We start from the raw sequence: 14,035 nt of genomic DNA, 5'->3' as shown, positions 1-14,035 counted from the left end.
TTTTACACACCATCGGGAATTTCATCAAGGTTATCGTCAACTCCACGCTTTACAACCCTGGGTCTTGTCTGTCCATCTTGTGTGGTTCCCCATTCATCTGGCACTGACGACGGCTGGAACTGAACAATAACCTTCAAGATACAACAAGAGGATTACGACAGCTCACTAGCAAATTCACTTCCACTACAGCCAAAATAATGTTATTTCAATACATAATAAACTACTTCATAGTATGGATAATTTATACATCAAGTACTACCACTGTTCCCCCAAATCCAATCTGTAACGGTCCTGCTAGTGATCATTAACCATTAAAATTAAGCAAATCAATACCATTATTTCCAATGCTATCAGAAAATGACATAACTAAATCAGAATATACCTCAATTTAGAAATGTAACATAAACACCCAAGTTTACACATAAGAAATTCAGAAAAAGTTACCTGCAATAGAGGAGTCTACTTACAAATGCATTTTCAATGCCAGACACGGACTTACCTACCACTTTTTAGGAAGACATATGTTGTTTAATCCAACTATATTAAATTAAACCTGATGTCATGAAAATACTTCTTTTAAAAATGCATGCAAGATGTTATGCAAAATTTTTCTGTTTGTGCACAAAACAAAAGGTTAAAAATGTAAAACACAAAAGGATAAGTATGGTCACCATCAAGAGAAACTAGGAGGATACAGAAGAGTAACGGGTTTTTATTTTTCACTTCACACCTTTATATACCATTTAAATTTTGTTGACAGATGCCAAAATCCTCAACAAAATTCTAGCAAATTGGATCCAGCAATACATCACAAAGATCATACACCATGACCAAGTAGAATTTATCCCGAGGATACAAGGATGGTACAATATCCGCAAATCAATAAACGTGATACATCACATAAACAAATTGAGAGATAAAAATCACAGTTATATCAATTGATGCAGAAAAAGCATTTGACAAAATCCAACACCCTTTCTTGATAAAAACTCTCAGCAACGTGGGAATAGAAGGATCATACCTCAACATAATAAAAGCCATATATGATAAACCCATAGCCAACATCATACTCAGTGGGCAAAAACTAAAACCATTTCCCCTAAGAATAGGAATAAGACAGGGATGCCCACTCTCACCACTCCTGTTCGACATAGTACTGGAAGTATCAGCCATTGCAATCAGACAAGAAGAAGAAATAAAAGGCATCCAAAGTGGAAAGAAGTAAAGCTGTCCTTATTGCAGATGACATGATATTGTACATAAAAAACCCGAAAGACTCCATCAAAAAACTAAGAGACTTAATAAATGAATTCGGCAAGGTAGCAGGATATAAAATTAACGCCAAGAAATATATGGCATTTCTATACACCAATAGTGAACTTACAGAAAGAGACTAAAAAAGCAATCTCATTTACGATCACACCCAAAAAATTAAGATAACTAGGAATAAACTTAACTAAGGAGGTAAAAGTCCTATATGCAGAAAACTACAGGACACTGAAAAAAGAGGTAGAGGAAGACGTAAATAGACGGAAGAACATACCATGTTCATGGAGTGGTAGAATCAACATCATTAAAATGTCCATACTACCCAAAGCAATCTATAGATTCAATGCACTCCCCATTAAAATACCAACGGCATATTTCACAGACCTAGAACAAACTCTCCAAAAATCCATCTGGAATAAAAAAAGACCCCAAATAGCTGCAGCAATCCTGAGAAAGAAGAACAAAGTAGGTGGGATCTCAATACCAGATTTCAAGCTGTATTACAAAGCCACTGTTCTCAAAACAGCCTGGTACTGGCAGAAGAACAGACATATAGATCAATGGAATAGAATAGAGAACCCAGATATCGACCCAAACCACTATGCTCAATTAATATTTGACAAAGGAGGCATGAACATACAATGGAGTCAAGACAGTCTCTTCAATAAATGGTGTTGGGAAAATTGGACAGATACTTGCAAAAAAATGAAACTAGATCACCAACTTACACCATACACAAAAATAAACTCAAAATGGATATAGGACTTAAACATAAGACGGGAAACCATAAAAATACTAGAGGAATCCACAGGCAGGGAAATCTCAGACATATGCCGAAGCAATTTCTTCACCAATACCGCTCATAGGGAAATGGAAGCTAAAGAGAAAATAAACAAATGGGACTACATCAAAATAAAAAGCTTCTGCACAGCAAAAGAAACCATCAATAAAACAACAAGAAAGCCCACTGTATGGGAGAACATATTTGCAAATGTTATCACTGATAAAGGTTTAATCTCCAACATCTACAGACAACTTATACAACTTAATAAAAGATAAATGATCCAATAAAAAAATGGGCAACGGACCTAAATAGAATCTTTTTGAAAGAAGAAAGAAGGAAGGCCAAGGGACACATGAAAACATGCTCAAAGTCACTAATTATCCGAGAGATGCAAATGAAAACGACAATGCGGTACCATCTCACACCTGTTAGAATGGCAATCATCAATAAATCAACAAATGACAAGTGCTGGTGAGGATGGGGAGAAAAAGGAACCCTCGTGCACTGCTGGTGGGAATGCAGACTGGTGCAGCCACTGTGGAGAACAGTATGAAGTTTCCTCAAAAAACTGAAAATGGAACTCCCATTTGACCCCGTGATCCCACTTCTAGGACTATATCCTAAGAAACTAGAAACACGAATCAGAAAGGATATATGCACCCCTATGTTCATAGCAGCACAATTCACCATAGCTAAGATTTGGAAACAGCCTAAATGCCCATCAGCAGATGAGTAGATTAGAAAACTGTGGTACATCTACACCATGGAATACTACGCTGCTATAAAAAAGAAGGAATTCTTACCATTTGCAGCAGCATGGATGGACCTGGAGAGCATTATGTTAAGTGAAATAAGGCAGGCAATGAAAGAAAAATACCACATGATCTCACTCATTTATGGAAAATAAAGAATATTATAACCTGATAAACAAAAAGATAGATACAGAGGCAGTAAAGCACCAAACAGTCTGTCAAATTACAGCAGGAAGGCTGGGGAGTGTTGGGGAAGGAGATCAACCAAAGGACTTGTATGCATGCATATAAGCACACCAATGGACACAAGACACTGGGGGGGTGGGATGAGGGCATACGACAGGGAGTAGGGGAGGCTGGGGGAAGGTCAATGGGGGGAAAAGGAGATATATGTACTACTATATGTAATACTTTAAACAATAATAAATAAATAAATAAATAATTTTGTTGACATATAAATGTGCTTTTACTTTTATTTATTTTAATATCAATAAGAATTGTAGATGGGGGAAGGGGCGGGCTGGGTCAATGGGGAAGAAAAGGGTACATCTGTATTACTTTCAACAATAAAGATAAATTTAAAAAAATTAAAGACTACAGATGTGGTTGGAATATAAGTTACTTTATACTTTCCCATAATAAGCAAATGTCCTGTTGTGAACTACTGTGTGCCAAGTGCTATGCTAGATGCTTTTTCATAAATGACCTCGACTTCACCTAAAATACGCCCCGGGGAGGAAAATCTTCCTTTGTTGTTCGTAATCCTCACCCAAGGATGTTTTTCCACTGATTTTTAGAGAGAGTGGAAGGGAGGGGGAGAGACACAGAGAAACACTGATGTGAGAGAGACACATTGGCTGGCTGCCCCCGCATGCACCCTGACCAGAGCCGGGGATCCAGCCTGCAAGTGAGGTATGTGCCCTTGACCTAAAACGAAGCCGGTCAAGGGCAGAGAGGAAAATCTTAGTGCAAATGAGGAACCTGTGGCTCAGATTAAGGGTGGTCAATGAAAGGATTCGAATACCATTAACACCTGAAGGAAAAATATGTTTTCCGTCTCTCTCAAAGGTTGAAACAAACCTTCATTAAGGGCAGGGTAGACAAACGACGACTTTCATGGCAAAACTGGCCCACCACTTGGTTGTGACAAAGTTTGCTTAAAAACAGCCATGCTCAATGTCTGTAGCTGCTTTCAGGCTACAAGGGCAGAGTTGACAGCTGTCACAAAGACCATGAGCCACAAAAAGCCTTAAATACTTTCTCTCTAGCCCTTTGCAGAAAAAGCCAGCTGACCCCTGATCAAGTGCAAAAATTTATCAAGCAGCTTCTATGCTGCATACTAAGCTTCAGCTAGTATGTTGCCATAAAGAGGAACTTCATGAAACAAATTTAAATTTTATTTTATTTTTCTTGTTAATCCTCACTTGAAGATAAATTTTCCACTGCTTTTCAGAGAGAGTGGAAGGGAGGGGTGTAGAGAGAGAAACATCCATGTGAGAGAAACACATCAACTGGTTGCCTCCCACACATGCCCACAGGGAGGGGACAGTGCTCAGGCCCATGCTGTGCCACAGATCAATGTGAACTATAGTACATTTAAAAGCAACAGACTTGTCATACATATATCCCTACTGCAGAAATTAATAAAAATAAACATTTAGTAAATACATTTGTCAAAATTACTTAAATGAACCTAAAAAATTTAATATCCTAAAAAATATCATTACCTTTGGATTGTGCATAACAATCGTCTCTCCACTTGGAAACTCTAATCGGCGGTGCCACTGATTTGTGGTTACAGCTTTTTTATATTCTACCTATAATAATGAAAACAACATCCATCCATTAATACAAATCTATCTCACATTGAGAAAAAGTGGAAGAAAAGTATAACTATGATGGTAATAAAAAACAGTAATAGCAGCTCTCGTGTAGTAACTGGTTACCACACTTACCACTGTACATATATTACCTCACTTAATTACTCTCATTCGTTCCTAAATAACATTATCCTCATTAGACAGAGGCAAACACCAAGATTTAGAGTATGTTTCTTAGAGCTTCCAAAAAAAGTACCACCAACTGAGTGGCTTAAAATCACAGAAATTTATTGTCTCGGTTCCGGAGGCCAGAAGTCTGAAATCCAGGTGTCAGAAGAGCCAATGGTGTAAAAGGGCCATGTTTCCTCTGAAACCTACAGGGCACTCCTTCACTGCCTCCCGAGCTCCTGGGGGTTCGTCATCGATCTGCAGTGTCCCCTGGCTTACAGGTGCATCGCTCCAATCCTCTGTCCTCACACAGCACTCGCCCTCTGTCTGTCCTCTTGTAAGGATACCAGTCACATGGGAACAGGGCCCACCCTGCTCCACTATGATCTCATCTTAATAACACGTGCAACGACTTACTTACAAAGTCACACTCTGAGCTGCTAGAGCCTAGGACACAGTTCAACCCCTAGTAGACATTTTGTTATAAAACTGTTTTATTTTATTACCATTGACCTGGTGCACAGATTCGTGCACATTGAAAGGAAATCCATTAGAAGGTGACCGGCGGGGTGGGACTGGGCGAGACGAGCCAGACTCGGCCTGGAGCCAACCTCCTGCGGTCCCTCCCCGGCGTCTGCGGAGTCAGCGGGATCCCTTTGGCAGGTGGGGTCCCTTGGCCTGGCCTGTGGGGCTCGGGCGGAAACTGGCTCTCTGACATCCCCTGAGAGGTCCCGGAGTGTGAGAGGGCACTCTGCAAAGTTGCTGTCTTACAAGTGTGGAACACAAACACAAGCGTGCAGTCAACCAGATTCAGGGCAACATGCCCCAGCAACAACATAACCCATGGCCCAAGGTGGAATCGCAAGGCCCTGTGAGAAATCGGGCTCCTTCCTCTCTGGTTTCGGGGTGCATCACCCAAAAACCGCCACGGCCGAGTCACTGCAGCTCGGTAGCTCCTGCATTGAGCGTTTGCCCCCTGGTGGTCAGTGCATGTCATAGCGACCAGTCAGATGGTAGGAGGGACACTTAGCATATTAGCCTTTTATATATATACTAGTGGCCCGGTGCACGAAATTTGTGCATGGGGGTGGTGACCCTCATCACCCTCTCCAATCTGGGACCCTTCGGGGGATGTCCAACTGCCAGGTTAGGCCTGATTCCTGTCCTAAACCGGCAGTCAGACATCCCTGTCACAATCCGGGACCACTGGCACCTAACCGCTCACCTGCCTGCCTGCCTGATCACCCCTAATCACTCTGCCTGCTCGCCCCCAACTGCCCCCACCCACCTGTTCGGTCCCAACTGCCCTTCCCCATCAGCCTGATCGCCCCCAACTGCCCTCCCTTCCTGGCCTGATCACCCCTAACCGCCTCTGCCTTGGCTCTGCCACCACAGCATTGTCCGGAAGGTGTCTTGGTCTAATTAGCATATTACCCTTTTATTAGTATAGACTAGAGGCCCAGTGAACAAAATTTGTGCACGGCGGTGGCGGGGGGGGCGGCAGTCCTTCAGCCCGGCCTGCACCCTCTCCAATCTGGGACCCCTTGGGGGATGTCCGATTGCCGGTTTAGGCCCAATCCCTGCTCTTCCTTGCTGGCCTGATCGCCCCTAACTGCTCTCTCCTGCTTGCCTGAATGCCCCTAACCGCTCTACCTGCCTGCATGATTGCCCCTAACTGCCTGTGCCTCAGCCCCCGCCACCATGGCTTTGTCTGGAAGGATGTCCAGTCTAGCTAGTCTAATTAGCATATTACCCTTTTATTAGTATAGATACTAGAGGCCCAGTGCACAAAATTTGTGCATGGGGGGGGGGGGCTCAGCTCAGCCTGCACCCTCTCCAATCCAGGACTCCTCGGGGGATGTCCAACTGTCCAACTGCCTGGGATCGGGCCTAAACCAGCAGCCAAACATCCCTCTCACAATCCAGACTGCTGGCTCCTAACTGCTCACCTGCCTGCATGCCTGCCCGCCCCCAACTGCCCCCCTGGCTGGCCTAGTCGCCCCCAACTGCCCCCCCTGCAGGCCTGGTTGCCCCCAACTGTCCCCCTGCCAGCCTGGTCACCAAGTGCTCCCCCCCCCCCCCCCCCGCTGCCCACTGGCCTGGTCACCCCACACAGCCTGCCGTTCAGTCATTTATTTGGTCATCCCTCACTAACCCCACTGCTGGCCTGGTTGCCCCATGCAGCCTGCTGTTCAGTCCGTCCCTCACTAACCCCCCTGCTAGCCTGGTCGCCCCATGCAGCCTGCTGTTCAATTGTTTGGTCATCTCTCGCTAACCCCCCTGTTGGCCTTGTTGCCCCACGCAGCCTGCTGTTCGGTCGTCCATCTGGTTTTTTCTGGTTGTGACGGCCCGTTTTTGTTTTTTTAATATATTTTTGATTTCGGAGAGGAAAGGAGAGGGAGAGAGAGAAACATCAATGATGAGAGGGAATCATTGATCAGCTGCCTTCTGCATGCCCCCTACTGGGGACTGAGCCCGCAACCCGGGCATGTGTCCTTGGCTGTAATCGAACCCAGGACCCTTCATACCCCAGGCCGATGCTCCATCCCATTACATTACGGTTCATTAACAGCAGCAAAATTACAGTTATGAAGTAGCAACGAAAACAATTTTATGGTTGGGGGGTCACCACAACATGAGGAACTATATTAAAGGGTTGCGGCATTAGAAAGGTTGAGAACCACTGCTCTCTCTATCCACTGAGCCAAACCAGCTAGGGTGACGGCACCTGGCTTTTTATATATTAGGATATTATTATTATTATTTTTTTAATCCTCACCCAACAATATTTTTCCATTGATTTGAGAGAGAGTGGAAGAGAGAGGGAAAGACAGAGAGAAACATCGATGTGACTGGTTGCCTCCTATATGCACCCTGACTAGGGCTCAGGCTGGGGAGGAGCCTGCAACCTAGGTATGTGCCCTTGACTGGAATGGAACCCAGGACCCTTCAGTCCACAGGCCGATGTTCTATCCACGGAACCAAATCGGCTAGGGTCCCCCAGGAGACATTTTAAGTTCACAATTACATGAGGTTGCACACTCGCACCCACAACTTTCTGACACCAAAGACCCTCCTTGTGCACAAAATCAAGGCAGGCTCTGCTGGCCCCGGCTGGGTAGCTCAGTGGGTCACAGTGCAGTCCCCAAGTCATCACACACCAAGGTCGCAGGTACAAGCCCTGGTCAGGGTATAGACAAGGATCAACTCATGGCCCTAGGCAGTTTGGCTCGTGGAGAGAGCGCTGGCCCATGGACTGAAGGGTCATGGGTTTGATTCTTGTCAAGGGCATGTACCTCAGTTGCAAGATAGGTCCCTGGCCACAGTGTGGGCGTGTGTGGGAGGCAATCCATCGATGTGTGTCTCTTTCACACTCATGTTTATCTCTCTGTCTTTCTCCCTCACTTGCACTCTCTCTAAAAATCAATGGAAAAATCAACTCATGAATGCATAAATAAGTGGAATACCAAATCGATGTTTCTCTCTCTGAAATCAATCAATACATTAAAAAATTTAATTAAAAAAAGAAAGACAGACTCTCTTGTAAACAAAGTCTGCTCCCTGTGGGTGGTATTTCATGAGGCTTCAATGCATGCAGGGCCTACTTTTTTTAAGAAAAGCACAAAGGAATGAAGCCCACGTACCTCCAGTTTTTCACTGAATTCCTCTGTATAGGGAATAAATCTGCTGTCTGTGTCTCCTTTGTAAAACCAAGTACAGCGTCTCACTTCAGCAGGCTCCTCTTCCCAGTACACAGCCTTCCTCACTCGGTCATAGAGGTAAACGTCATAGCGCCCTCCATCCGTGCCTAGAACCACACTCTCAGGGTCCGGCTGGACTGGAGCACAAAGTCCACAGTTCAATCCAACAGTTACAAGGCATATATAAAGTAATAAGCAATGAATACAGTTGATCCTTAAAGACAAAGAACTACTAAGCTCATTTTTATTTAAAAATACCTCAAGCCTGGCAGGAGTGGCTCAGCTGGTTGGGCACTGTCCCATGGATGGGAGGGTTGCCAGTTCGATTCCCAGTTGGCACATATCTGGGTTGTGGGTTTGATCCCCAGTGGGGCCCAATACAGAGGGCAACCAATCGATGTTTCTCTCTCACATTGCTGTTGCTTTCTCTCTCTCTCCCCCGCCTTTCCTCTCTCTAAGCATGTCCTCAGGTGAGGAGTTAAATAAATAAATAATTTAAATTTAAAAAAAAAATAGATTTTTAAAACACTAAAAATAAAAAGAGCTAAAGATTAATCTGTGTTGATCAAAATTATGATCTTAAGTGAAGAAATAACTAGGGCAAAATTTTAAAACATGAACATAAAATAATTCAAGTAACTGGTAATTTTTTTTAATCCAAAGCAGCAATATTTATGAAGTATGTTTCTGAAGAATATTATTAGGCAGTTTTTAAGTAACATGGTGAAAAATCCAGATAACCAACGACACCCCTCCCCCCGCAGGACTTCTCACAGCCTGTCTGTCTCAAAAGGCAGATGTAGTCACAGCACTTCCAAACTCACCTGACCATGGAATACTTTTTCCACAGCATCTTAAGAAATAAGATTTCCACAGAAAATGCTGTATATACTCTATACATACAAATCTATCAGGGAAATAAGAAAATTGACACCCCCCCCAAAAAAAAAAGGATAAAAAAAATTGACATCTGGATTATATGAACTATTCTGTTTCTCTGTTTTAAAATCAGAAAAATCCTTTAAACAAGAATATTACTAAAACACTTCTTCAGATACCTTTCTCAAATAACTCAGAACTTGTATTAAAATCACCATCTTAAGGTACTGAGTCTTGTGGGGTCAACGATTAAGGAATGTGACATTCACAAAAAGTAAGCCATGGATGAATACCCTTCATTTCTTCTCTCCCTAAAATCAGATATAAGTGATGCATAAACTGCTTACCTGAATTATAGACTTCTTCAAGATTCAAAGAGTCCAGCACGCTGAAAGGCATCCAGAGTTGTTTTTGCTCTACCTCCTTGCAGTGAAACCAGTGGGGCTGAACAGGCTCGTACTGGTTTTGAAGCATAAAAGGAGGAGGCACTGGCACAGAGGGGCCCACAGGTCTAGCAAGTGCCTGCTGCTGTGCTGGAGGAGACAACCCTGACTGCACGGAAGGAGGAACCTGGAGGGGATGACAAAGTTAGGACCGTCATGCCAGATCCAAGGACGGTTTTGTAGATGCTTCGGACCCATTATCAAGAGTCTGTGCATCAGTATGATTTTAATTAAGTAAAATGAAGCCCATTCTCTGTCCTCAAGAGTAAAGTTAGATTACACACATTATAATACTGCTATCTTTCAATGGTTTCCATTTTTTTGTTTTGGTTGATTTCCCTTTGGAAGTCAGTTGGGTATCATTTGGGAAAAAAAACATAAGGGAATTTCATAACCCAATGCAAATGTTATTTCATTACCCTCCTGAGACTGAGGTAAACTGTCTAGATCCAAACTCCATAAATGTAATAAAAGAAATTACTAGAGTAATCAACTTTAGTACCTATAATTTAGTATCTTGATTGAATAGTATAATTAAAAATGAGACGTTGGCAGGCTACGATAATAATTGCTTCAACTCTCACTGGTCCTTAGATCACATTTATCATTATTATCTTACACTAAAATTTAAAAATACTGGCACAGATTAACTTATTAAAATCAATTACTACTTCAATACAGATAATAAGAACTAAAATGTGAATCTTCAATGAGCTACCTATAAAAGAACATTTGCTTCAAAGCATACATCTTACAAAGAATATCCTCTGAAAATAATTTGTCATCATATTGATTATAAAAAGCACTGTGCTTTTAAAAGCATAGGCTAAGTGAGAGAGATATTAAAAGCTAAAGCGAATAATGAGGATACAAAAACATGTCTCCATACCGGTGGCAGAGATCCTGGAGGCGTCTGGTACATGTGGACAGGGGGTCCAGAGGGTGGCAGGTGGGTGGGATGGCCTGGTGCTTGGCACTGCTGCAGCTGTGGTGGTGTGATGTAAGGGTTAGCTCTGCTGCTCACGGGAGTATGGCGATAGGGATTGTATCCTTGTTGGGATGTTCCCTGGGGTGGGCTCCCAACATGGGAAGGAGGGAGACTACTTGGCTGAGCAGGCAAATGAGCATTCGTTCCCATCTGTGCAGAAGCTGGGAAAACATACTGAGCCTTCGAAAAGGATGGTGGAAATGTGTTCAACACATCTTGGGATCCTGTTGTAAAAATGCCAGCAGCTGGGGGCTTGGAGAAAGTTGACTGTCCAGGTGATGTGGCTGCAGTTGTTAATGGTGACTGTCCAATATTCCCAAACGGATCAGCACTGCTTGATACCTGAGAGAAGTAACTAAATGTCTGTGGGGTAGATGTGTGAGCAGAAGTCTGACCAAGAAAGCTGTCCTCCTCACCAACATCTGTGGAATCCTCTGAAAGGGACAGAAGAGCAGATGGTTTAAAAGGTCTGCTATCATTCTACAGATCTAGTTCTTGTGCCTCTTATTTTGTTGTTCCAAATTACATTTCTGCATTTATAGGGAAAAAAAATGAAAAACACTTCTTTTTTATTTGAAAACTTCTCTTTGTAATGAAAAACTGAAAAATATGAATAGGAAACAATAAAAGGAAGAAAAATTATAATTCATTCATAAGCCCACCACCCAGATATAATCACCTTCAACAATATTTCGGTACATACCTTTCCATACTTTTTAAATAATATAGTTACACATTATTTATTTTGTAAAAGTATAGAAATTATACAGCCCTGACCGGTTTGGCTCAGTAGATAGAGCATCAGTCTGCAGACTGAAGGGTCCCAGGTTCAATTCTGGTCAAGGGCATGCACCATGGTTGCGGGCACATTCCCAGTAGGGGCTGTGCAGGAGGCAGCTGATCGACGTTTCTCTCTCATCAATGTTTCTAACTCTCTATCCCTCTCCCTTCCTCTCTGTAAAAAAATCAATGAAATAATAGAAATAAAATCTGTATCTACTATTTTACATGTTCTTCTGCATGCTCCCTTTTTCCTGGTAAAAAATCAAATGCACATAATTTCATTTCCAGTCCTGACAAGAACCTAAAGTACAGACATTCACTCTGTTGACAAGAAGGGTATGTGGGGCTCTTACCCACAAAGCACTCACTTTGGAAATGCACATGTGGTGTTTGTATTCATAAGGCAGAGGAGGCTAACCACTAACAGCCACCCCCAGCGTCAGAGCATCACAAGCAGGGGAAGCATCATGCCTGAGCACCAAATCACCAGAAATGTCATTTCTTAGCCAGGTAAGTTCCCTCGCTTCCCTTTGCCCAACTTGATCTCCGCTGTGGCTATTATCAGCATCAAATTATTTATCTTCTCTCTGCCCCAACTTGTAAAATCAAAGCATTTTTTCTCTACTAGTACATGGCCTCAAAAGACCAGCCTTACTAAACTCTCATGAGCACTTAGCTTGTTGTAACTTCCACTGTCCTCTTCCTAAGCTTTTCATTCTCTCGATCTCCTACCTCTGAAGGCATGGAGCACATCAGAGGGGGACCCACGCCCCGCACACAGGCACACTGAGGTCCCTGCCCTTGAGACCTGACAAAGGGAGCCCCCTCTTTCAAGCTGCAGGCTCCATACGGACTTGCTAGAGCAGGGCACTGGGCTCGCTGAGATTCTGGCTTGAAGCCTCTAGGTTGCTCCTACTGTAGCTCATCAATTTAACTAAAATAATCCGCAAATTCCAAATACTCTTCCAGTTGTTCCGTTGTAACTAAAAATATTGCGGCCTGCACGAGGGCCCCTGTCTGCTTTTATCATTCCACTTTCCTTATGCATTTCCAGTTCCCACTCTCTTTTCCGTCATGTAAACCTCACGTGGATTCATCTTCGTCCATCTCTCAACCACTGAAAACATGGAGAAAACTCTTGGTGTGTTTCATCCTTTAAGGCAACTTAAGGATCTACCTGATTCAAGAAGCTTTTTTTCTGATTAGCATCAATTACAAAGGAAACACTGATCTCATCATGATGCCAGCCTCACCTCAGGGGCACCTGCTAATTACATGTGGACACACCTGACATCAAGACACACAACTTTAGTGGCACCTACCTGTACCCTTGAGACACTCCCAGCTCCGTGTCAAATGAGACTGTGCTCATCGTTCCTGAACCTACTTTCCAAAGGATTCCTCAATCCTTGGGAGGCGCAGCCACATCTACTCACACTGAGGACACCCGGAACGGAATCCATCATCCTCACCGTCCCCCTCCACGTGCTCCTGCACCACCTCTCACTAACACATCCACCCATCCTCTCAAACCAGACACCGCACCTCACAGACTCCTCTCCTCTCATACCCTCCAGTCAGTCAGTCAGATCCTCATTCAAGACATATGTACGAAGTATTTATGTGCCAGGCACCGGAGCTAGGTCTTGGGGTAAAACTGAATGAGGAGAAGGAGCCTCTGTGCTCAAAGGGGAGACAGTCTGGTCACCAGTGAGTCACTAATCCCAACAATGTTAGGGTCTGACAATCTCTCATATCCATTCCCTGCTCTTCACACCCCATGTGGCTGGTTTTGGCTACAGTGCCATCCACTCCTGCCTGATTCACAGTGGCCTCCAGGCCGGTGGCTCCTGCTACAGCAGGCTTCATTCCAGTGCAAGCTCTCAACACTCCATTCTTTCCGAAACATACCTCTAATTTCGCTGCCCTGTGTAAATCCTTCAAAGGCTCCCCCACCCCCACAGGATGACACAAACTCCTCAGTATGTTATAGGAGGCTTTTTGTGATCTGATCCCTATTGACCACTCAAGCCACTCCCCTACACACACTGTAGTCACACTGATCTCCTGGGAGAGGGGAGAAGGCACAGGGAGAGAGACGAAGAGTGGGAGGAGAGAGAATGTGAGCAGCTACCACCAAACCTGACAAATCTGCAGGTTTTCCCACACTTCAGACTTTTACATATGCCTATCTCTCCCAATGTCCTAATTTCTTCCATACTGAGCTTAAGAATCACCTCCTCTGTGAGGCCCTGAAGCCTAAGGGATGTTCTCTCCCAAGTCAGCCAGCCTGAAACCCACAGCTTTTACACAGACTATCAATCCCTCTCTCTGGCCCTTATAAACCTGCATCAGACTGCTTACACAGCTGGCTAGTGTGTACACATACTGTGCAGTCACTGGGGGCAATGCTGTGTGCTGTGTCTCCCAGACAGCCGAACACAGCCT

At 43.8% G+C, this 14,035-nt stretch overlaps 1 protein-coding gene across 3 annotated transcripts in view; it reads right to left on the bottom strand.

The window, feature by feature from the left end:
- SEC23IP (SEC23 interacting protein) overlaps positions 1-14,035 on the bottom strand; it is a 164,546-nt gene that overhangs the window by 148,365 nt on the left and 2,146 nt on the right. For all 3 annotated transcript variants that reach the window (XM_080641746.1, XM_080641745.1, XM_080641747.1), the window contains exons 2-6: positions 10,706-11,238; positions 9,721-9,943; positions 8,438-8,631; positions 4,533-4,622; positions 11-131 (exon numbers count right to left, since the gene is read on the bottom strand). In XM_080641746.1, the coding sequence (XP_080497872.1) occupies positions 11-131; positions 4,533-4,622; positions 8,438-8,631; positions 9,721-9,943; positions 10,706-11,238 (1,161 nt within the window). The remainder of the gene's footprint in view (positions 1-10; positions 132-4,532; positions 4,623-8,437; positions 8,632-9,720; positions 9,944-10,705; positions 11,239-14,035) is intronic.

This window comes from Plecotus auritus (assembly GCF_963455305.1).
Source record: "Plecotus auritus genome assembly, chromosome: 9".
Classification (NCBI taxonomy): domain Eukaryota; kingdom Metazoa; phylum Chordata; class Mammalia; order Chiroptera; family Vespertilionidae; genus Plecotus; species Plecotus auritus.
This window is presented reverse-complemented; position numbering and strand designations above follow the sequence as displayed.